The 24033-nt window shown below is 45.7% G+C and overlaps 2 protein-coding genes across 2 annotated transcripts in view; one reads left to right on the forward strand and one right to left on the reverse strand.

The window, feature by feature from the left end:
• The first annotated feature begins 3471 nt into the window (after positions 1-3471).
• LOC115480353 (claudin-1-like) lies at positions 3472-4505 on the forward strand. Its single transcript, XM_030218987.1, has one exon. The coding sequence runs from the start codon at positions 3747-3749 to the stop codon at positions 4362-4364; it is 618 nt and encodes a 205-aa protein (XP_030074847.1). The 5' UTR covers positions 3472-3746; the 3' UTR covers positions 4365-4505.
• A 4422-nt stretch (positions 4506-8927) lies between these two features.
• The window catches only part of CNKSR1 (connector enhancer of kinase suppressor of Ras 1), a 42350-nt gene continuing 27244 nt past the window's right edge, over positions 8928-24033 (reverse strand). Inside the window, exons 12-21 of the mRNA XM_030219416.1 lie at positions 20451-20605; positions 16334-16364; positions 15894-16066; positions 15653-15726; positions 14194-14265; positions 13733-13806; positions 12827-12891; positions 12553-12691; positions 11034-11218; positions 8928-9599 (exon numbers count right to left, since the gene is read on the reverse strand). Coding sequence (XP_030075276.1) covers positions 9393-9599; positions 11034-11218; positions 12553-12691; positions 12827-12891; positions 13733-13806; positions 14194-14265; positions 15653-15726; positions 15894-16066; positions 16334-16364; positions 20451-20605 — 1175 coding nt within the window. The 3' untranslated portion in view covers positions 8928-9392. The remainder of the gene's footprint in view (positions 9600-11033; positions 11219-12552; positions 12692-12826; positions 12892-13732; positions 13807-14193; positions 14266-15652; positions 15727-15893; positions 16067-16333; positions 16365-20450; positions 20606-24033) is intronic.

Consider the following 24033-nt stretch of genomic DNA (forward strand, 5'->3'; position numbering starts at 1 on the left):
TCTCGTAAAGAATACACATACCTTCTTCAGAGCAGGTGTAAATTTGGAAGAGAAAATCTGTGTGCTACTGGAGAATATTGCAGGGTCCTCTTTTAAAAAGGCACATAGAGGTCATTTTACCTTCATAAATGGGAACCCTTTTCGATATTTCACATAAGCGTTACATGGAGGGGCATTTTCGATATGACTTCTAAGTCCGATCTTGGACGTTTTGCAAAATCTGAATAGGAAAGAAGGTCATTTTCAAAAAAGAGAAAGGTCTATCTTTTTTTCTTTCAAAAATACTGTTTTCAACAAGGTTTTGTGATTTGGACATTTTATTTTTTGGTCTAGTTAGGTGCCAATTATAGAGTATGCTTAGTCAGACTCAGTGCTGATGTCTCCCCCTATAGGCAGATGCTTTCTCTGTTCCTAGAGGACTCACAATCTAAGTTGTTTTTTGTATCTGGGGCAAAGGAGAGTTAAGGGAGTTGCCCAGGGTCACAAAGAGCTGCAGCGGGAATTGAACCCTGGTTGCCAGGATCAAAGTCTGCTGGTTAGTGGTTAGTGCAGTGTACTTTGGTCCTGGGTTCAATTCCCACTGCAGCTCCTTGTGACTCTGGGCAAGTCACTTAACCCTCCATTGCCCCTGGTACAAAATAAGTACCTGAATATATGTAAACCGCTTTGAATGTAGTTGCAAAAACCTCAGAAAGGCGGTATATCAAGACCCATTTCCCTTTCCCTTCACTAACCACTAGGCTACTCCTCCACTAGCAATGTTCCACATAGAATCTCAAATAGGGAAATGGCACTAGATATACCACCTTTCTGTGATTTTTGCAACTCCATTCAAAATAGTTTACATAGTATATACAGGTACTTGTTTGTACCTGGGGCAATGGAGGGTTAAGTGACTTGCCGAAGGTCACAAGGAGCTGCAGTGGGAAATTGAACCCAGGTTGCCAGAATCAAATTCCGGTGCGCTAACCATTAGGCTACTCCTCCTCAAAAGGTGTCAGTTCTGGTGAATTTCTTATGCATCCTTGTTCCTTTCACCAAAAAAAAAATGTGAATTTTCAAAACGAGCACTGTATCTGAGCACTATCAATTTGCCAGTTAGCTCCAAAACAAGTGTACTTTGAAACAGCCAGCAGAGGGCTCGGTGAGCTGTGGTTACACAATTGTTCAAGTAGGCAGTGTTCTGTGAGGTTCATTTTGGCCTTGTTCATAGCCACAGCAAGTCAGAAGGGAGAAGGCAAGGCTGAAACGTGAACAGTACAAATGGAAATAAATCCACTTCAAAGGAACTGAGGTGCAAGAAGGTATAGCTTATCATTCTGCATGATCAGAAGGAACATGGAGGGTAATTTTTTAACTGGGGCCTAGTTTAAGGCAGCTAATACCTAGGGCCACCAAGAGACAAAGCCGGGCCCGGGACAAGCAGTCTTAGGATGCCCCCTGCCGCCGCATTCTCTGTAAGCAGTAGAGCAAAATACAAGATCACTTTCTACCGCAAAACAAAACCCACAATTAAATTATCTGGATACCCATGAAAAGTTTAAAACTTGTGGGATAACAATGTCTCCAGCCTACTTATTAGTGGAATATAACCACAGAGGCATGATATGGTCGCATTTTCAATACGGTAATACTAGAACCCAGCTAAGGAACAGGTTATTTTGAGTTAGTCTTCACGGGACCAAACTTGCTTTCATTGTGCCATCCCCATCCAGCTGGATAGGCAGTGACTTAAAAGGCGGAAGATAAAGGATTTTTTTTTAAATATTTATATCCCACATTATCCCAAGCATACTCAGGTTCAATGTACTACTACTACTATTTAGCATTTCTATAGCGCTACAAGGCGTACGCAGCGCTGCACAAACATAGAAGAAAGACAGTCCCTGCTCAAAGAGCTTACAATCTAATAGACAAAAATAAAGTAAGCAAATCAAATCAATTAATGTGTACAGGAAGGAGGAGAGGAGGGTAAGTGGAGGCAAGTGGTTACGAGTCAAAAGCAATGTTAAAGAGGTGGGCTTTCAGTCTAGATTTAAAGGTGGCCAAGGATGGGGCAAGACGTAGGGGCTCAGGAAGTTTATTCCAGGCGTAGGGTGCAGCGAGACAGAAGGCGCGAAGTCTGGAGTTGGCAGTAGTGGAGAAGGGAACACTTCAATGTGACTTACTTTTGAAAATACAGCAAGACAGAATAATAGAATTCAGTTATATTATGGGATCAAATAGATGGATGTGTCTGAAGCATGTACCAAAGTAACCTTTCCCCTGTGAACAGCAAAGACTGTTACCCACAGTGAGAGGGGGACACTGGGCCTTTTTCCACACATAAACAGCCCTGACCCTTTGTGAATGGCCTTTGCATGGGACACATCAGGCCATTTCTAAAAATAGGGAAAGGTTATTCATATGTTTGTAAGAGTAGATACAGTAAGCAAGAGAGTTAATTCAAGCGTGCGTTCCTATTTTGCCCACAGGGGAAAAAAGTTTTTTTTAAATGTCAAAATCTCTCCTTTAGGAAGTAATGGAAGAACCACTGCAGCAGCGATGTTCCAGCTCAGACTTGTGTCACCTTCACTTCAAAGATGTAGTTGCGCCTTAAGCGTTTGAGGGGGTCCTTTTACTAAGGTGCGCTGAAAAATGGCTTGCGGTAGTGTGGGCATGGGTTTTGGGCCCGCGCCAATCCATTTTTCAGCATGCCTGTGAAAAAGGCCCTTTTTTTGCCAAAAATGGACGTGCGGCAAAATCAAAATTGCCGCACGTCCATTTTGGGTCCAAGAGCTTACCGCCAGCCGTTGACCTAGCAGTAAAGAATACGGGCGGTAATGACCTACACACGTCAAATGCAACTTGGCGCTGTCCGTTACGCATGTCCAAAAAAATATTTTTTTTCAGCTGCGCGTATCGCACGCGTGCCAAAAATGAAATCACCACAACAGCCACACGGTAGTCAGGTGGTAACTCCATTTTGGCGCATGTTGGGTGCACGTAGATGCTTTCGTGGCTTAGTAAAAGGGGCCCTGAGTGAATAAAATGCGCATACGTAATTGGGTGGCTGACTGTAGTGAACCAAGATGGTATTAATAGGTAGAAACAGGTGACCCACTCCAGTTACTAGCACAATAGAGAACACATGGCAACTCTGAATGGTTTGTTAAGTTCGTGACAAATATTTTTGTTTTCTCTCTCTCAATTAGCAGGTTTCTATAAGCTTTCATTTGCCAGTGAGCTAGTTGGTGTTCGTATTACAAAGCACAGGGGAAACAGAGAAGTGTATCTATGGTGTCAGTTGTAAAGAGTGTAATGTTTATTTTCAAAGCATTTCTACATATGAAAAACATGGACATAAATAAGGGGCTGGGAGCTCCTGGCTCCATTAGGAGATTATAGACCCCCTCTGACAGCCCCCTGCAGGTACATATCCAGTGTCCACCACAGGTACCACAACACCATGTAATATATTAATGATTAGAGCTCTTTGCTAGTTAAGAATTCATAACACGACCGGTGTAAAATGTCAATAGGTCACTTGTTTCCACCTGTAAGGTAATGTTCACCTAAGATAAAGAGAGTAATGGTTAAATTCCAGACTGCAGAAAAGATTTGCCTGAGAGGGACCAGGGCAGTGCAACCAAGACGATCTTTCTGTGGCTGTGTTTCTTCTACCGCCTCTTCCTTCCCACCAGTTTTGCAGGAACTTCCACCGTAGAGGAACCCCTCATCTCACTCTCTGGAGGCTCAGTGGAGTCATGCTGACCTGCACTGCTGTGGTTGGCTTGATCTTGGCTCCCATGGGTTGGGTCCTTCTTTTGGCAGCCACAGTCTCACCACACTGGCGTGAGTTCTATGCACGACCTGGCTACTCTTCAGATGTATCCTTCTTTGATGGTCTTTGGGAGTCCTGTACTGAGGTGAACCATTTGCTAGACGGACGACGTCAACTATGTCAGGCCATCCCTGAAGAAGTCGCTGTATCCTGGTTCATGCACATGCTCAGATCACTGACTGTGTTGTCTCTACTGGGAGGGCTCCTGGGTTATTGGATAGCTAATCTGGGGATCCACTGGTGGACCGATCCCCCCAAGCCTAGTCCAAATGTCATTGGTGTGGCAGGCCTCATACTGATCCTCTGTGGGGGAGCATATTTGGGAGCTGTATCCTACATGACTCACCAACATCTGGAGAACCTCAAGAGCTCCCAGGTGCCAAATCAGGAGAAGTTCCAGCTGGGGACATGTCTCTACCTTGGCTGGGCTGGAGGGACAACAAAACTTCTGTCAGGGGTGGCTTTCACCCTCTGCTTCAACAAGCAAAAGCAGAGAGGTGCTCCAGGGGTCCCTGATGCCCCCTATGAAGTAGATTATTGAGGAGAAGAAATGAGAATAAATCAAGTGGAGATAACAAGGCCTAGCAGGTTGGTTGTTTCGTTAAGATTTTGTGTACTTATTGCTTTCTTATCTTTATTCGTTAACACCATTAAAGTTTATCAGTTTCAAAACAAGATTTTCTAAAACCCTTAAATGCACCAGTATATCAGCTGCCAGTGTTTTGCATATTAGTAGATATGTTTCCTAGTGATATGTTACTAGTTTTGAAATAACATGGTTAGCGCCAAAAGTGACCTGATCAAGAGTGGGATGGTGTATCGTTACTTGATCCAGCCACAATGCTAGTGCCAAACTGGAAAGACAGTTTTCTATAAAATATGTATTTTTGAAATGCACCTTTGATCGGATTTTCAGTTTTGACTATACATTAGTGAAAAGATCTGGAAGCGGACGGTGCAATCAATAGCATAGAAGCAGGGCTGGTCCTGACTCATTACTGAGCAACATGTGTCTGACAAGGTTCCTTTAATTATTGAGACAAAACGGCATCAGCTCTGAGCTGAGCTACCCCACCTGCCTCCAGATATTATGGCAAAGACAAAATAGGTTTGTCTATTGAGGAGAGTGGGCTGGCTGACATTATGTGAATGTTACCCTCTTCCACTCACCAGCAGATGCCGTGCTAGAGAGGCTGCTGTAAGGAGTATCATCGTGTTCCTGTTTTTGATTGGTTTTAATCATCTTAATCGTCAAAGGTCTCTCAGAGGCATTACCATATCCACAATTCCAGGAATAACATGTATAGAATGTTTGTACATTTGGGAAGCTCGCCAGGTGCCCTTGGCCTGGATTGGCCGCTGTCGTGGACAGGATGCTGGGCTCGATGGACCCTTGGTCTTTTCCCAGTGTGGCATTACTTATGTACTTATGTCCTCTACTTGGCTCCCTTTTATTACATAGAGCAGTGATTTAACCTATTGTGATGTCATAGTGGCTCATTCCACCAATAAGAGCCAACCTCATTAGTGATGTCACAATGGCTTGATTGTATAGAATGTTTGTACGTTTGGGAAGCTTGCCAGGTGCCCTTGGCCTGGATTGGCCGCTGTTGTGGACAGGATGCTGGGCTCGATGGACCTTTGGTCTTTTCCCAGTGTGGCATTACTTATGTACTTATCCTCCTTTTCTTTCCTTCCTCTTAACAAGGACTAATAGACCCATGAAGAAAGTGCTGTCTTTATATTATCTATAAGACCATGCCATGCCTTCACCTAATACCCTCATGTCAGAATAAAGAGTCAGAAGCATAATGGAACCTCCAATTCCTAGCTCAGGTCTTCCACATTCTCTGGCCCCACTGCTCAAAGCTCCGGCACTAAAGCGAACAACACCCACCCCATAGGGCAGGAATAATGTAGAAACGTAGACTCCAATGCTCAGAGCTAATGGAATTCAAATTATATGAGCACTATGAAACTGAAAGTAAGGGTATGGTTACCATATTTTGTCCCCCAAAAAGGAGGACACATACCCCGCCCCCACCACACACCCTACCCCGCCCCCCTTTCACGCCTTCGCTCAACCCGTCACATTTTCCCCTCCACCCTGTCGCACACCCCGTCACCACCCCCCCCCCTCCCCTTACCTTACTACTGCCCTGGTGGTCTAGTGACCTCGTCGGGGCAGGAAAGAGCCCCCTCTTTCCTGCCCGGAGCGCTGCCCTGCATGCATCCTTCCTGTTGGTGATCTCGGCGCCGATTCAAAATGGCCACTGAGAGTTGAAGTCTCGCGAGATCACTTCAACTCTCGGTGGCCATTTTGAATCGGTGCCGAGATCACTAACAGGAAGGACGCATGCAGGGCAGCGCTCCGGGCAGGAAAGAGGGGCTCTTTCCTGCCCCGAAGGCAGAAGAGGTCACTAGACCACCAGGGCAGTAGTAAGTAAGGGGAGGGGAGGCTAGCAATCTGCCCATTTGTCCAGATTTCTGGACAAACGGGCAGGCTGGCAAAACCCGCCCGGTTGCCCGGACAAGCCCTCAAAAAGAGGACACGTCCGGGTAAATCCGGACATATGGTAACCCTAAGTAAGTGGGAGAAATATGCCTGGCACATGCGCACAAGAGTTTCATGGTAAGCAAGTCTCTTGTGTGCATGCACCAGGCCAACCCGGAAGTGAAGCACACATAGTAACATAGTAGATGACGGCAGAAAAAGACCTGCACGGGCCATCCAGTCTGCCCAACACATTGGTGTTGTTTTTCTGCACCTTTAAATGTAAGCTTTTCTAATTTTTTTTTTCACTTGAAAGACTTATATTTAATTGCAGAAAACAGACGCCAACATGTGCTTTCACTTTCGGGTTTGCTCGGACTCACATACATTTGATTTCTAAGTGCCAGTTCTTAGAGGCTTGCACAGGCTTTCTCCTGCTTCCAAAACAAAACAAAACTGGAAAATCTTAAGCAGAAAAATCATAAGATATCCTCTCTTGAAACCCACCAATGCCAGTTCTGAGCAGGGTTTGTGCGCTGTTCTCTCAGCATTTGGAGAGAATAGTAAATGACCTCATCAACATCCATTTGCATATATTTAAATACAAATTGCGGTCATCTCTGGCGTGTGTATTGTTTCCTGTGCTAAATCCTTCTGAACATTCTGCACAGGTTAGCGCCGGCAGCAGTCCAGCGCTAATCCGCTGAGCATCGGGGCCTCTGTCAGATACTGTAAGAGCAATTTTCACAGTCCCCTCTGCAGTGGTGCTTAAAAAATATATAAATAACTTAGGTGAAAACATACAAAGCTTGTGATGTGAATTTATTTATTTTGTACAGCAAGATGTATTTTTTGCATAAGGATGATATTTTAAATTACTGTAAGCAGGACTTCTGCAGGGTGACAGCAGATAGTAGACTGGTCCATCCTTCTGTCCCTTGTTTTAAATTCTCTATCAGGATAAATATATTGTCATGCCAACAAAGTTATCTTGATCTAAGCTCACAACCAGCAATCTGATCTTATCAAGTTATGTAATTAACTGTGTGAGAAATTTAAAAATAATATTCAAACAGTATTTTTAAAAACTTGACCCACCATGGATATTAATAATTACCTTGTGTACTTGTGAAATATTAACTGACTGGCAGATGCATCAAACAAGCCATCTAGAATGTAAAAAAGTGGAAGACAGTGAAAGATTCTTTCCCTCACCAAGAAATGTAACAAATAAACATGTTTTTAACCTCATGCTGTCTCCTCTTCCTCATTGTACTAGGGTCAGCCCAACCATTATGCATGAATAGGCAGTTGCCTAGGGCAGTGGCTTCAAGGCAGGAAAGAGCAACAAATAACCATCAGCAAATCATTTAACCTATATTTTCGTTTAGCCTAGTGGTTAAGGCAGCGGACCTTGATCCTGGGACACTGGGTTCGATTCCAACTGCAGCTCCTTGTGACTCTGGGCAAGTCACTTAACCCTCCATTGCCCCAGGTACAAAATAAGTACCTGAATATATGTAAACCACTTTGAATGTAGTTGCAAAATCCACAGAGAGGTGGTAGATCAAGTCCCTTTCCCTTTTTAAGGCTTTTTTTTGTGTGATGACTATCAAAAATCTTGGGGGAGACTGATATTTTGCCTAGAGTGCCCTGCTACTTTTGCACCAGCTCTGCAGGATATCAGTGGAGAAGACAGCCTGACCCCCACCATCCAGAGCACCCGATAATAGATTCCATCACTGGAAATGAATTGTTTTAGTCTTTCCTGATTACCTAAGTTTGCGTAGTTCTCAGAGCTATTTTTCAGGGGGTACTTGGGAGTACCGAGTACCAGTTGCATAGCCACAGGTGGGGCGGGGCCTGCCCACCCAACAGTAGCACACGTTTAGCGGTAGCTAGTGGGGATCCCAAGGTCTGCCAGCTGAAGACTTCCCCCTGATGGTAACGAAAATGCTACTCTCCACAATACCAGCCTCTGCACATGCTCAGTTTTCAGCGCATGCCTGCAGAAGACTATCAAGGTGGAAAGAAGTGTTTTCCCGCCAACTGAGATACTTGCTTTGGGGGGGGGGGGGGGGGGGTAGAACACTTGGTGCCCATCCATTTCTTGCCTAGGCCCACCCAAAATCTGTTGTCTGGCTACGGCCCTATTCCATTGTCTGCTAAAATTGACCCATGGACCCCAAGTTTTAATGAAAGAGCTCAGGCTCTATACACCAATTCTGCCTTGTCGTAGATTCTGTGACTGCTTGCACGGGGCCTGGCTATTGTGGGGTGGGTCCCTCAGTGATCATCCCACCCCTGAAGGGTGGCCTAGCATTTGAGTACCGGCACCTTTTTTGCTAGAAAAACACACTGTGTATAACACACAAATCAGGACAACTAAACAGAATATACAGCTTCAAGGAAAGTTGCATTGCCCCTAGCCAGGGCTTTTTTTGAGGGGGTACTCGGGGGTACTGAGTACTGGCACCTTTTCCATTCTCTGCTACAATTGACCCATGAACCCCAAGTTTTAATGAAAGAGCTCAGGCTCTACACACCAATTCTGCCTTGTCGTAGATTCTGTGACTGGTTGCAGGGGGCCTGGCTGTTGTGGGGGTGGGTCCCTCAGTGATCACCTCACCCCTGAAGGGTGGCCTAGCATTTGAATGCCGGCTCCTTTTTTGCTAGAAAAAAAAACGCACTGGCATTTCTAAACATTGCATACAGCTAAAGAAAAGCCAGCGACCGGCACACTGTGACAGCTCCAGTTCACTGATGAAAAGAAGTGAAAAACCCAATTTGCACACAAAGGGTAAAAAGATGTTAAAAGCACATCCACGGGTATTAACTGCATTTTCACAAAAATATTGCAGTATATTTGTATCATCAGTTTTTCTCTGTCCACCCCTCACCCCCCCCCCCCCCCCGAGACTCCAAGAAGTGTCACAGAGATACAAGAATGTCCCATGCTTCTCAAAAGAGGTTCTCTGACCCAAGAGATCCCCCAGCCTCTGGACACCTGCGAAGTCTCGCTGTTCACAGAACCCTAACCAGCGGTTTCTTCCTCAGTTCTGCCCAGAGGCATTTTCACGGGCTTTGCGGATGTGACCCCAGGATCTCTTCATCACTGGAGTCAGGCTCCACACTTTGAGTCAGTCCCGGGTATTGAACCCAGAGGTCTTGGATTTCTTTGTACAGTTCCTGATGCTCCAGTTTCCATTTCTTGAATGTCTCCGAGGTCAAATCTGGGTTGTCCAGAACCTGGTTCAGGACTTGGAGCTCAGAGAGTTTAGCCTGAAACCAAAGAAAGAGAAACAGAAGGTGAAGCAGGATACTGGGCTGGATGGACCATTGGTCTAACCCGATACGGCTATTCATATGTTCTTATGGATCGCCCCCAGACTGCCTCTAACCTAGCCAGTTAGGGAATGGCTGGTTCACAGAAATATTCAGTGACAATGCAGTGCTTCTTCTTTCCTCTCTCTATACTTATTCCCTTGGTGCTCTGATATCCTTCCAGGGTTTTCAGTATCATCTTTACACTAATGACTCCCAGATCTACCTCTCCACACCAGAAACTTGAGCAGGAATCCAGGCCCAAGTTTCAGTCCGTCTGTCTGACACGGCTGCCTGGATGTCTCACCACCATCTGAAACTGAACACGGCCAAGACTGAGCTTATCTTTCCCCCTAAACCCACCCCTCCTCTTCCCCCATTCTCTGCTTCTGTGGATAACACTCTCATCCCCCCCTATCTTGTTAGATTGTAATCTTTGGGTCATCTTTGATTCCTCTCTCTTTCTCTGCACAAATCCAACAGACTGCTAAAACTTGTCATTTCTTTCTCTCCAACATCACCAAAATTTGTCCCTTCCTTTCTGAGCACACTACCAAAATCCTTATCCACACTCTTATCCCCTCATGGTTAGACTACTGCAACTTACTTCTTACGGGTCTCCCACTAAACCATCTCTCTCCCCTTTGATTTGTTCAAAACTCTACTGCACGACTTATATTCCACCAGTGTCACTAGGCTCACCTTAGCCCTCTCCTCAAGTCACTTCATTGGCTCCCTCTTCAGCTCCTCAGTACCTCTCCACTCTTACCTATCTCTAAACTTCTCCCCAGGCGCTCTGGTAAGTCCCTGTTATCCGTACCCTTTTCCTCCACTGCCAACTCCAGAACTCCGTTCCTTTTATCTTGCTGCACCATATGCCTGGAATAGACTTCCTGAGTCAGTATATCAAGCTCCGTTTCTGGCCGTCTTCAAATCTAGGCTAAAAGCCCACCTTTTTGAGGCTGCTTTTAACTCAGTGCCCATGTCTGTGTTATCATTCCCACTTTAAAAGTAATTCCCTAATCCCTTATTTGTCCTGTTTGTCTGTCTTGAATAGATTGTAAGCTCCGTCTCGCAGGGACTGTCTCATACGTGTTTTGTGTACAGCGCTGCGTACATCTAGTAACACTGTAGAAATGATAAGTAGTAGTTGTAATAATAGTAGATTATCGGCAGCTGGTCAGCTCAGCAGGGTTTAAATATATTGACCCCTGCGTTTTTAATTTTGCTCAGAGGGAGGATGAAGTTCCAGAAGTGGGGCAGAATCTGCCGGGCCATGTGAGTTGGAGGCACAAGAAGCAATGTGTGTGTGTTTGCGGGTGTGGGGGGATTGGATTGCCCCCCCCCCCCCCCCAAAAAAAAAGCAAAGCTGCTGTTTCTGCCCATACATACCTTGAGTGTGCTCTGCATGGCCCGCACCGCATGCACCTTCTCATTGATCTGTGGGTTCTTGTTGCGTTTAACAAAGGACTTGCGATACTGCTCTCTGGTGAGAAGCTGCTCCGTCCCAATGAGAGAAACCCCGCCCTGTTTCAGACACTTGATCAGGGCCTCAATGCCGTCATCATCCTCAGCATCTGTACAGTGGCAGCCACAACCACAGAATCAGAAAGGACAGGTCAGTAAGCGTCCTACTAACCTTCAGAAAAATCCATCTGATAAAAGGACTGTAAGTATAACTACAGCAGAGAAGGACTGGGGGGGCAGGGGTGTAGCCAAACACCCGCTTTTGGGTGGGCCTGCGCCCAAGATGGATGGGCAGAAGCACTCCGCCTTGTCCCACAAGTGATTTGGTCTCTCCCTCTCTCGCCTGCATCCATATGGTCTCTCAAAACATCCCCCCTCCCCCAAATACCTTTTAAATAGCAGATTTTCACCAGCAGTGAGGAGCAACTAATACACACTGCTCATGTTGGCCCCACAGCCTTCCCTCTGATGCAATATCCTGTTTCCGCATAGGTGGGAATGCATCAGAGGGAAGGCTGTGGGGCTGGTGCAAGCAGTATGTATCAGCCGCTGCTCGCTGCAGGCGAATATCTGCTATTTACAAGGTATGCAGGAGGGACAGTTGTTGGGAGTTTTTGACTGGTGGGGCTTGGTGATCCCTGCCAGTCACATCATAGGTGTGCTACTACTGGGTGGGCCTGAGCCCCAAAGTGGGTGGGCGGGAAGCACTGATTTTTATTTTTTTTTTAGCGACCAATGCTCAACACTAATAGCATGCAAATTATATGGTAGTGTTGAGCATTGGCGATTTTTGTTAGTTTTGCTAGAAGACCAAGTGTGGTTATTAATCTGTTTTTATTGTGTATGTGAAAACTGTAAACTGCCTAGAAAGTTTGAATACGTGGTATAGACACTGTGTAATAAAGAAATACAGGGCTCGAAACTTCCTGGTTGGTAGACCCAGCTCTTGTGTGCATGTCCAGCGAAGGGGAGGGGAAGCAAGAAAACCTTTCCGGAGTGGCTGAAAATAGAAAGCGATGGGGTAAGTGTGTGGGGGGAGAGAAGAAGCTGCCGCCTGAGGAGAAGTTGGAAGGCAGACATGGCTGAAACCGTCGCCCTGCCCTAACAACTAAAATCTACCTACAGCTTAGTCCTTAGGGATGGGAGTTTCCATGCACAGAATTGTTAGTGAGCTCATTAGCATAAGACTTTTGGTCACTGCTTCCGTGCACGATAAAGCAGTGATCAAAAGCTTCCGTGCATTAGCAACAATAAAACGTTTCATTTAGACTGTATAAAACCAGACTAAATGAAACATTGCAAGCCCGGTTTGCTTTCAGCATGGCGCTCTGAGTGACCAAGCATGGGAAAGGGAGGAGGGCAATGAGTTGAATATAGGAAGGGGGGGAAGGGGGGGAAGGGGAGGAGGGGTCCAGTGTGAAGTCTGAGAGGAGTTTTCCTTTACCTGCCGGTACTTTCTGCTCAGCTGCAACCCTGTCATCTGCTCTTCGAGTGGCGATGGGGCTGCTGTAGGGGGTGCTCAGTTTGCTCTCAGAGTTTGTTCCTTTTACAGCGTGTGAAAGATGAAGCAACCTCTCCTGGCCCTGTTAGGAAACAACCGCACATGAAAGGCTGATCTTAGGGACTGAACATCACTTTCCTGCCTCCAGCCTCCTTTGTCCATTCCGCATTCCAGAAGCATCTGGGCAGGGAAAGGAATCAGCGAGGTAATCTCTCACCTCCTCAAAACCCTGCCGCACAGTTTCATCCTCAGGGTCCTCAGCCTCAGTCTCACTGTAACAATCTGTGAGGGATGAAAAAGAAAACATATCTGACCTCAGAGTCAGTAGCTCCTTGAGGCCCCCATATGCTGTGACGCAGGGAGAGGGTAGAAGCAGAATATAGGTGCAGCCCCTATATGTGAACACATCAGGGTCTCCGTGTTTCCTTGCACGTACACATTAGGCTTCTAATGCTCCCCCATGCATGCACGCTCGTGGTCTCAGTGGGTCTGATATTCAGACCGCAGGAGGTAGCTGGGCTGCCTTCCGTGGTCAGAGCTGAGCTCGGACATTCAATGCCTGGCCATTTCTGGTTCATTTTTGGCCAAGGCGATATTCAACACTGGCCGGTTACATTTGAACTGGCCAAAGATATTCCACCTATTCACACAGCCACATGTGGCTGCTTAACTGGCAATAAATATCCCTGGCTAGCTGGTTATATCACGTGATATAACCAGCTAGCCCCTGACCGGGGATATTCAGTGGGAGATAGTCGGCTAAGTATGGTTCTGAATAATGAGGAGAGTGCTTTTTGAAATCCGGTTTTAATTATTTATTGTAAGCCACCTTGATTTTATAATTTGACAGGTGGTTTACCAAATGATGCTAAATACATTTATTTGTTACATTTGTATCCCACATTTTCCCACCTATTTGTAGGCTCAATGTGGCTTACATAGGACCAGAGAGGCATTTGCAGACTCCGGTGTAAACAAATACAAAGTGATATTGTGGTAAGATAAAGTTCATGTGACACAGCCACATTAGGGAATTCGTACAACGGAAGAGTTGTGTTCTGTCCATTACGTACATACATAAATAAAATAATGTTGGCGACAATGTAGCACATTGTCTTCTCACCTTCTTCCCCAGTATGAAGCTGTTTAGCTTGTGTTATGTGTTTTCTTATTGACGCGATCAAATTCATTACCCATCTGGAAAAGAAACAGCACTCGTTTCTGCATTAAACCACAGAATCAATTGCTCCTAACCTTGTTCCCCTCTCTCTGAGGAGAAGTTTATTGTTGGCGGGCGCCAGCTCGAGTCTTGACCACAGCATAAAGCCCAGAGACGTCCAAAAGGTCTGCTGTGAAGACTTTCTCTGTCAATGTGGAAGACTGGACAGAGTCTCAAATTCTAGCCATTATACTGCATAGAGAGCTGGCATTCCCCAGAACCAGACTGAAGTGCCCCTTTTCCACTCTAACCTTCAAGAACACGGCCAAGAGAATATTCCACCCTTCTCCCCTTCCCCAAGTGCAGACAGGGCAGCTGCAGGGTAAGAATGGATCTAGAGGTTTGCCAACCCCAGTTAAACTTACTTGCTCATATCAGACAGACTCTCGGCTGCAAACACGAAGGGTTTGTACTTCTGATGGCTGAGCTGGAATTCACTGAAACAGAGTGAAGGCCGGTGAAGTCACATCCAACAATACCCTCTTCCCTTTACCCAAGTTTCCTTGACATGTCATGATCCAGACATGACATGAAGCATTACAACATCTGACTGAAACTATGGTCTCCAACGGGTTCATGCAGGGAGAGAATGGGAAAACCGAAGCTGAATGCAGGACTTGAGTCTAGGAAGGTATGAGACTCAGAGAAGGATAGTACCCAGAATGAGCCCTGATCTTTCCCATGACAGAACAATTGGGGGGGAGGGGGGGGGGGAGGAGCAGAAGCGTAGCGAAGTTTTGCCACCAGGGGGAGCACACCTATTGTAAAACAGGCTCCAGTGCAAGGCTGAACGGCCAATCCACATAGGTGCCATTTCATTCAAAATCCATTTGGGGGAGCTACTGCTCCCCTTGCACCCCACCTGGCTATGCCTCTGGGGAGGAGTCTCATCAAGATCTTGAAGAGCAGAATGGTGCTGATCTCGCTACGATTCCTGGCTTGACTGAATTCCCATGAAAGATGTAATAGAACAAACTGACAGACTGGAGATGCCAAATCATCAGGACCAGCGTGGCTTAACTTACATCCTTATGCTCTTATGAGGTCAGACATCAGGGGTGGGGCTACTGCAGCAGTGCACAGCCCTTGGAAACATGAGGCCAGAGGGTTTCTCCGATTCCCTTCCCCTAGCTGAATGCAATCCGTAAAATATACTTCCCCATATCATGCACCCCTGCAATACGCAGCCTGCAACATATACCCCACCAGGGCCGGTCTTAGGCAGGGGCGGTCGCACAGGGCCCCGCATCTCTGGAACATCTGTCCTTCTGTCTCGGAACACCTCCCTGCTCCGTATCTTAATGTGCAGCCACATTTCAGTAGAGAACATCAGGCAGCGGCAGCGATTTTCCTATCCCGTCAGCTGCCGAGCCCAAAGCCTCCTCGCTGGTGCGTCCCACCCTCTTTTAATGTCACTTCCTGCGTCCGCAAGGGCAGGATGCAGCAGAGAAAAGGCTCTGGGCTCGGCAGCTGACGGGATATGAAAATCGCTGTCTGCTGCTCTCTACTGAAACGTGGTGGATGCACATCAAGGTACGGGGTGAGGTGGGCTTCCGAGAGCTCTAAACCTCCTTTTAAAAACTCTGATAAATTATGGATGGCTTATGGTGGCGGGCCCCATTGAACTGGTCTGCGCAGGGCCCTGCAATTGCTAGGACTGGCCCTGTACCCCACAACTGTGCAGCGTGCAGCTTCCAATAGTCTTACAGCCCCTGCAGCACGCAGTCCCAGCCATGCAACCCTGCTGAGGGTGAGTTCATCGCAGTGCATGCACTATGTAAATCTTTTGCAAGTTTTCATTCATCTACATCCCAGATTACTCACTACTTCTTCTTGGGCTCTCTGCTGCTTTCCAGTTTATAAGATGAAACCTTTATCAATCCAATTGCTTTTTCATCCTGGACAAAGAATACAATGAATAAAGCCCAGAGATTAAGAAAACATAGTATTTAGCTTTTTCCTTCTTACTCTCCAGCGAGAGATCTTGCCCCCCTCCCACCGTAAAGGTGGACCCCTGTTCTGACAGGACAAGGCCCCCCCCCCCTCCCCCATATCACATACTCACGTTTGGATTATTATACCAGTACAGTGAGTGACCCTTCAGGACAAACCAAAAGCGCTTCCATTTTTGGGACATGAAGCCCGGATGATCCTTCTTTTTCAAGAGCCAGCCATCACAGTCCGCCTGACCCAATTCACGGCAAGAGACTCGACGCCGGCTCAGCCTGGTAGCCACCCCTAAGGAGGGAAAAGTAAAGCCTGGTCTGAGAGAGGGATTTTAAAGGACTGGGGCTGTAGCGGAGCTTCCAGGGTATCAGGGTTTCCTGTGACTGTGTTAGCCAAGTATTGTGGCCTGGCACTACACACCATGCATGTGCCACACGTGAATACCATTACGTTGTCTGGCCACACCCTGAACATGCTTAATCTCCTGCCACGGCTCCAGGACAAACTGGGGCATCCTGGTCCAGCAAAGCAAACAGGATCAAGGGCCGCCTCGCTCACCTTTCTGTCTGGCTTTACTTCGGGCTTTTTCCTGTGTAATAAGAGAGAGAAAGCATTGGATCAGATCTGCAGATACAGATGAGGACCTGCAATAAACTGCAGGGACTGACAGCAGAGCATCAGTGTGCTACTCACTGCAAGTGTATCATGCAAACAATGTACACAACAGCAGCATACAGTACGTGCACTACAGCGATATACAGCTTTTGTGATGGAAGCAGGGCTTTTTTTGAGGGGGTACTGAGTACCGGCATCTTTTCCATTGTCTGCTAAAATTGACCCATGGACCCCAAGTTTTAATGAAAGAGCTCAGGGTCTACACAACCATTCTGCCTTGTCATAGATTCTATGACTGGTTGCAGGGGGCCTGGCTATTGTGGAGTGGGGCCCATCAGTGATCATCCCATCCGTAAAGGGTGGCCTGGCATTTGAGTACTGGCACCTTTTTCGATATTAAAAAAAATGCACTGGATGGAAGAGACCCAAAGCAAGATGCTGCCTGAGGCAGGCTTGCATGCCGCGTGTCCCCTCCCCCCCCCCCCCCCCCCCCCCCCCGGTGTTTTACCTGGTCACGGTGACTTTCCAAACCCGGCAGTGGCAACGATTCCCATAAGCTGCTCCACCTCTTCCCTTTACTGCGGCTGCCTGAGTGAAACAGGAAGTTACTTCAGGCGGCCGCAGTAAAGGGAAGAAGCAGGTGCCAGCGGCGGCAGGGCAACGTATGGGAATGGCTGCTGCTACTGCTGGGTCTGGAACATCACCGTGACCAGTTAAATGCCGCGAAGCCACCCCCCCTCCCCCGAGATGCCGCTCCTAAAGAGTGCCGCCTGAGGCCTCCGCCTCCCCTGTTTGGCACATGAAGAAAAGCACAGGGCACCTGGTTTGCATAACACCATAAGTTGTTTAAAGACTTTAACTTGTTACCAAATGCATGGTGACACTTTAATTGTGGAATTTAGCTGCTGTAGTTTAGCAGTCCAGTGGGCCAATGACTGAAAGCAAACGCGAGAGCTAGAGGCTGGACTAGCGCCCTCGCTTGCCTGCGCCACGTGATCAGAGGGTTCTGCATAGGAAACAATACTGTGCAAATAACATGTTAATGTAGTCCATGCCATTTTGCATTCCTACCCTGTGATCAGAGGGCACAGTAGGTGGACTGGGACATCAGCCAATGAAAAAGGTGCTCCTCTGCCATTGGCCACTGCCCAGATATGCAAATAAGCTGTTTGTGCCAATTTGGACTGATGATGTGAAACATTCCCACAACACCTAAAAGCCTTTTAGGATAAATCTCAATATGTCAGCAAGAAAATGAGGAGGGTGATTAACAGGTAACACTGAATGATTTTTCAAAACAATTTTCAAAGCCATTTAGCTGGGTAAAACTAGGATTTTCCCCGGTAAATGGGTCTGTCTGAAAACGGTACACAATGAACCTGATTTTAGAATCAGATATCAACGTGAGAAGCCCAAAAAAGTGCCCAAATTATGAAAAGCATACGTGGCATCCAAAATGATATAACTAATTGGAAAAGCACAATATCAAAACTTACTACTCCCTTTCCCACCCTTTCTCAATGACAGTTGGACCATCAGACGGTGGATTCAGTAATATAGTTTTTAGCTGAATATACACCCAATTCCTCATAGGTCCATTAACATTATTTTTCACGTTTTTTTCAATTTTCAAATTTCTCCAACACCATTTTTAAATGCGATAACGGCACAGCGCTCATCTTAGAAAGCTTGATCAGGTTATTGAAACATGACCATCTCGGGAGGTTTCCTGAAGGCAAATCTCTGAATGAGTTTTCTAATATGAGGGCTATGCCACTATTTGATAATCCGAAGAAAACTATCAAGAATTGGGTGTATATTCAGCAAGGAAAGGGAAAGAAGATGGGATTTGATATACCACCTTTCTGTGGTTACAATCAAAGTGGTTTATTGGGCAATGGAGGGTTATGTGACTTGTCCGTGGTCACCAGAAGCCGAAGCGGAAATTGAACCCAGTTGCCCTGGTTCTCAGGCTGCTTCATGAACCATTAGGCTACTCCTCTACTCTCACAAAATATATTTATTTATTAGGATTTATTTACCGCCTTTTTGAAGGAATTCACTCAAGGTGGTGTACAGTAAGAATAGATCAAACATGAGCAATAGACAATTACAGCAGTAAAAATATTCAAATAACAATACAAAGTATGGCATAGTTACTACTTACAATGTTGATTCCTGAATCTCCACTATCCTAGCTGCAAAGGGGTAAAATATAAATTACCATATGCATCCAGCTTCCCCTACACAAGCACGCAGCTATGGAATACACTACCTCTTGCCGTGAGAAAACTCCGCGACCTAACTAACTTTCAGAGATCACTGAAGACCAACCTGTTCAATAAGGCATACCACAACGATATAGCCTAACTACCAGACAACGAATCTCAAGCCTGAACTAGATAAAACCCAACTCTCTATACTTGTCCACCAAAGTTTACTCTACCACGAATGAACTTTAACACACCACCACGCTCTCTAATTCCGAATATGAACTCTTTATACTTGACTGTTTAATCTACTCACGCCAATCATGATCTCTAATGTAATACCACTTGTATCTATCACTCTGGAATTGGCGATCGCCATGATGGAACAATGTAAGCCACATTGAGCCTGCAAATAGGTGGGAAAATGTGGGATACAAATGCAACAAATGGAACATATAGATAGATAAGAGAGTAAGAGGAGCTAGAAAATAAGTGACTAATTTAAGGAGAGTTGCACATGAGGTCAGAGAGATGGTTAACTATTATGTTACGTAGGGTAGGAGTGGATTTAATCAGCTGGAAACGGCTCCTGGCTGGGTAAATGGCCTGTTGGGGCTAACCGGTCATTTTCAGCAGCTCTTAACCGGTTAGTGTCACTGATAATATCTGGTTAGCACCTAACGCTCAACCAGCTGGGGGCAGAGTCAGCATTTGGACAGTTAAGTGATGACATTTAGCACTTGACTTACCAAGGCAAATGTATAAATAGGACCACTTAAAAGTCGGGCCTATGTTTATGTGGTTTGCCATAGTCGGTTAACTGCTGAGTATCTCGCTGTATTAGCTGGCTCTGCAAAGCAGGGACATGGCCCAGCAGTGAATTTCTGGGCATAAGGCCACCAACTGAATATCGACCCTGTTGGACTTTAGAGCTCACAGAACCAAGTATCTAAGGCTTCCTAAACAAATAAAGAATTATTTTTTTTTTTAAGTGCAGCTTGGCTACATTCCCCATGAGCATGGAATCTGGCTGCTTAAAACCAGATAATAATTAATAAGTAAATCAATTTAAAACTTTTATCAAATGTAAAACTCTATGTCTGATCGTCAAGGCCCTGAAAGGAAATGGCCCTGAGTACTTGAAGAACAGGATGACCCTCTACACACCTGCAAGGACACTAAGGTCCTCCCATGGGGTATCCCCAACCACACCCTCTCCAAAAGACATTACAGGATGTGATACCCGCAAGTGAGCCTTCTCCGGAGTAGCCTCCACACTCTGGAATGCCCTGCCTGAAAGGCTCTGCTTAGCACAAGACTATCTGTACTTCAGGAAGCAGGTGAAAGCTTGGCTCTTCAACCAGGCCTTTATTGGAAGAAGTAACTAACTCATTAGTCTCACTCACACATGAGTGACTTGCAGCAGGACATGTTTATCCATTCCTACTGTAGCTGAGATAATATTTAACTATTTCTCTGGCCTCATGTGCAACTTTCTTTAAATCAATCACCTTACACTCTTCCTACTTTCTTACCCTTCTATATGTTATATCTTTGCTTTACCCTTCGCTATCAATTATAATGTTCTATTACGTATTGTGTTGACATTGTAAATAGTATACCATGCCACACTTTGTATTATTTTTGAATATTTTTACGGCTGTAATTGTCTATTGCTCATGCTTGATCTATTCTTACTGTACACCGCCTTGAGTGAATGCCTTCAAAAAGGCAGTAAATAAATCCTAATAAATAAAATAATTTAAAATGAATCAATCATTCGCTTTGAATCTCAACCCACAAGTTATTACAGGGACCATATCACTGTGCTACACTGACATGTATCATACCAGGTCCTCTTGCCTGTCCGTCCCCTCCTTCTTCTGCTCCACTGTCCCCGATCCCTGCTCAGTCCTGTTCTGGAGGCCAGAGGTCCTTGGCTCCTTTCCAGATCTGGGGCTTTCAGGCTCTTCACTCTCAGCATCCCAACTGGCCCCCAGGGAACCTGTAGAGGACGGAATCCGTCAGATTAAACATAGCTCTTCCATACCAGCAAAAATCCCTCTTGTCTGTACAGGTCTTAGAGACAAATATTACACAGGTAGGTGGGTTTTGTCCACTATGGGAAAGTTGCAGGCCTTCTTCAGGAGAAACTGAGTGAAACCAGTGCTTGCATTTAACTCAACACCTGTGATGTATAATGCTGAAATATGCAGTCATTAGTGAAATACAAGTAAATCAACTGTGGTACTGATCATTCTCAGAAATGACCAACAACATTTGGGAGGAAATGCTTCCTTTCACTTTAACTAAGACTAAACTTTCAGTATTGAACATCAGGATATTTAGATCACGTATTAGTGCGTGTGAAAATCAGTGAAAGGAAGGCTGATGAAATTTCTTCAGATAAAGATGTGGCAAATCATTTTATTTATTTATGTGTGCATTATAGTTGATATTTAAATATCTGGAAGCTGCAAGCATGGTGCAGTTAAATATTCCAATGTGAAGGGTAAGAGGGAAGGGAGGTGAGAGTTTTGGAGACAGACTTTATATCTGTTTCTTATTATTTCATTAGTGGATAAAACATATTGGAGCAATTTTCAAACTCTCCCCTTTGGGACTGAGTCCACACTTCCATTTTATGTATGGCTTTGGGGTGGAGGAGTAGCCCAATGGCCAGAGCAGCAGGCTGAGAAACATGGGAGGTTTATGGCTCAAATTCCTCCGATGTTCCCTGTGATCTTGGACAAGACACTTCACTCTGTCGCCTCAGCTGCTCTCCGTGGACAGGAAAATAAATACCCACTGCAATGTGCCTTCAGTCGCTTGTTTTTAATTTGCTTAAGAAGTGAGTTTTTCTCAGCAGTGATTGAGGCTGGCTTCCACTTTTCAAAAGGAAATGAAAATATTTTGTTCTTTTTCAACACAAAATTCAGCAAAACGCATCCCCTTAGGCATGTTTAGCTTGGGGTAGCAAACCATGCACATAAAGTTATATTTTCAAATGCATTTGTGTAGCTTTGTCCCTAGTGCATTCACTGTGCAGCCCCTCACTACCTCTCCACCCTCATCTCTCCCTACACTCCTTCCCAGGAACTCCTTTCACTAGGCAAATCTCTCCTAATTGCACCCTTCTCCTCCATCGCTAACTCCAGACTCCGTTCCTTTTGTCTCGCCGCACCTTCTGCCTGGAATGGGCTTCCTGAGCCGTTACGTCTAGCTCCATCCCTGGCCGCCTTCAAATGCGGGCTAAAGGCCTACCTGTTTGATGCTGCTTTCGACTCCTGACTTGTAACTTTTATCTTATCCTTATGTGTCCTTCTGTCTGTCCTTCCCTTGTCCTTTTTGGCCCTGTCTGTTTGTCCTGATTTAGATTGTAAGCTCTTTCGAACAGGGACTGTCTTTTCTTCATGTTCAATTGTGAAGCGCTGCGTACGACTGGTAGCGCTATAGAAATGATTTGTAGTAGTAGAAGCCTGCCCTTGCAGATCAGCAACGCGGCCGCGCAGGCTTCTGTTTCTGTGAGTCTGACGTCCTGCACGTATGTGCAGGACGTCAGACTCACAGAAACAGAAGCCTGCGCGGCCACGTTGCTGATCTGCAAGGGCAGGCTTCTACATGGAATGTTGCTAGTGGAATAGCAACATTAACATTCCATGTAGAATCTGAAATAGTAGCAACAGAATCTCCAATAGTAGCAACATTCCATTTAGAATCATTCCTATGTGTCCTTCTGTCTGTCCTACCCTTATCCTTATTGGTCCTGTCTGTCTGTCCTGATTTAGATTGTAAGCTCTTTCGAGCAGGGACTGTTTTTTCTTCATGTTCAATTGTGAAGCGCTGCGTACGACTGGTAGCACTATAGAAGTGATTTATCGTAGTAGTAGTATCTCTCTGTCCACATGTAATATAGGGGCACAGTGTACAGTCACATTTGTACCTTCATCAGCAAATTTTCAAAGGAATATGCAAAAGTGTACTGCCTCTTTGAAAATTCACTGCAAATTACACAAGTTCAAAAGTGCTCACCTATGCTTTTACCTACCCAGTATATTCAACATTTCTCCCATTAAAACTATCATACCATCTTTGTGGACGATAGGTAACATATTATTGAGTTTTTTGAATGTATTATTTCTTTGTTGTAAGATTTTGTTATAGTGTATTATCACTCATAAATGTATATGATTGTTAAAAATTAATAAAAGAGAAGTATCAAAAAAAAAAAAAAAAAAAAAAAAACTATCATACCAGCCTTAACAGAAATAGCTGCCTAGTTACTGCTAGACAAAGGAACTGAAGAGGTTTTAAATTCCAACCAGGTGCCTTACAAGGCAGAATGAGGCTGCTGGACAGTTTCAGGACCAATAGGTGCACTAGGAAGTGACGAATGCCAATATTCTGGGGGCAGCAAAAGACAGTGCTGGTCATGTAAATCCCCTCCCTGCTGGTTTCTGCCCTTCCAGGGACCCTTCGCTAGTGTTTACCCTTGTGGCTTGGCTCCCATGGCCGGCAAGAAGAAGGGCAATTAATATTGTTGTTTACTTTTCTGCTTAGGGTTAGTCTCATGGTAATGCGCTGCGAGATCTGACCGCAAGACTGACCCCCCCACCTCATAGCATACCATTAAGCTCCCTTCATCCTGCCAGCCACAGGGCTGGGTTAGGGCCTCCGGTGGCACTGTTCCCTCTAAGCTGAGTGGGAGTTCCTCCAACTGCATTGCTGCCAGTAGGGGGTGGTGTTTTTCAATACTGTGTTTTCAATTACTAGGGTCAGGCAGGTTCCATAGAGTCTTGCAGAGCCTGCCAGCCTGTCCCTCACTATTGAAAAAGTGAGAGTGAAACCGCAACCCCCACTGACAGGACTGAAGGTGGAGGATGCCCGCTCAGCTTAAAGGGAACTCTGGGGGGAGCCAGGCCAAGTTGATAGGTTGCAAGAGGGGCTGAAGCGAGGGATACAGGGCAGGCACAAGATTATACATTTGTCTAGAGCAAGGGTAGGCAACTCCGGTCCTCGAGAGCCGCAGGCAGGTCAGGTTTTCAGGATAGCCTCAATAAATATGCAGGAGATAGTTTTGCATACCATGGAGGAAGTGTATGCAAATCAAGTTCATGCGTATTCATTGTGGATATCCTGAAAACCTGACCTGCCTGCGGCTCTCGAGGACCGGAGTTGCCTACCCCTGGTCTAGAGTACCAGGCCCGGTCTAGTTTGCAGCATACAATAGATACAGCGAAGGCCGACTGTACCTTTCGTGAACAGGCTCTGATCCAGTGGATATCTGTTATGGTTTACCAGAGATGGAAGACTGGACCAATACAGAGGATTGGCAAAGGAATAGAAAATCCAGTGCATTTTTTCTAGCAAAGAAAGGTGCCAGTACTCAAATGCTAGGCCACTCTTCAGGAGTGGGGTGATCACTGAGGGACC

Source organism: Microcaecilia unicolor, chromosome 11, assembly GCF_901765095.1.
Source record: "Microcaecilia unicolor chromosome 11, aMicUni1.1, whole genome shotgun sequence".
Taxonomy (NCBI): Eukaryota; Metazoa; Chordata; class Amphibia; order Gymnophiona; family Siphonopidae; genus Microcaecilia; species Microcaecilia unicolor.

What these genes read in the sequence shown, in the direction of transcription:
- LOC115480353 (XM_030218987.1), top strand. Translation starts at nt 3,747, where the DNA reads ATGCTGACCTGCACTGCTGTGGTTGGCTTGATCTTGGCTCCCATGGGT.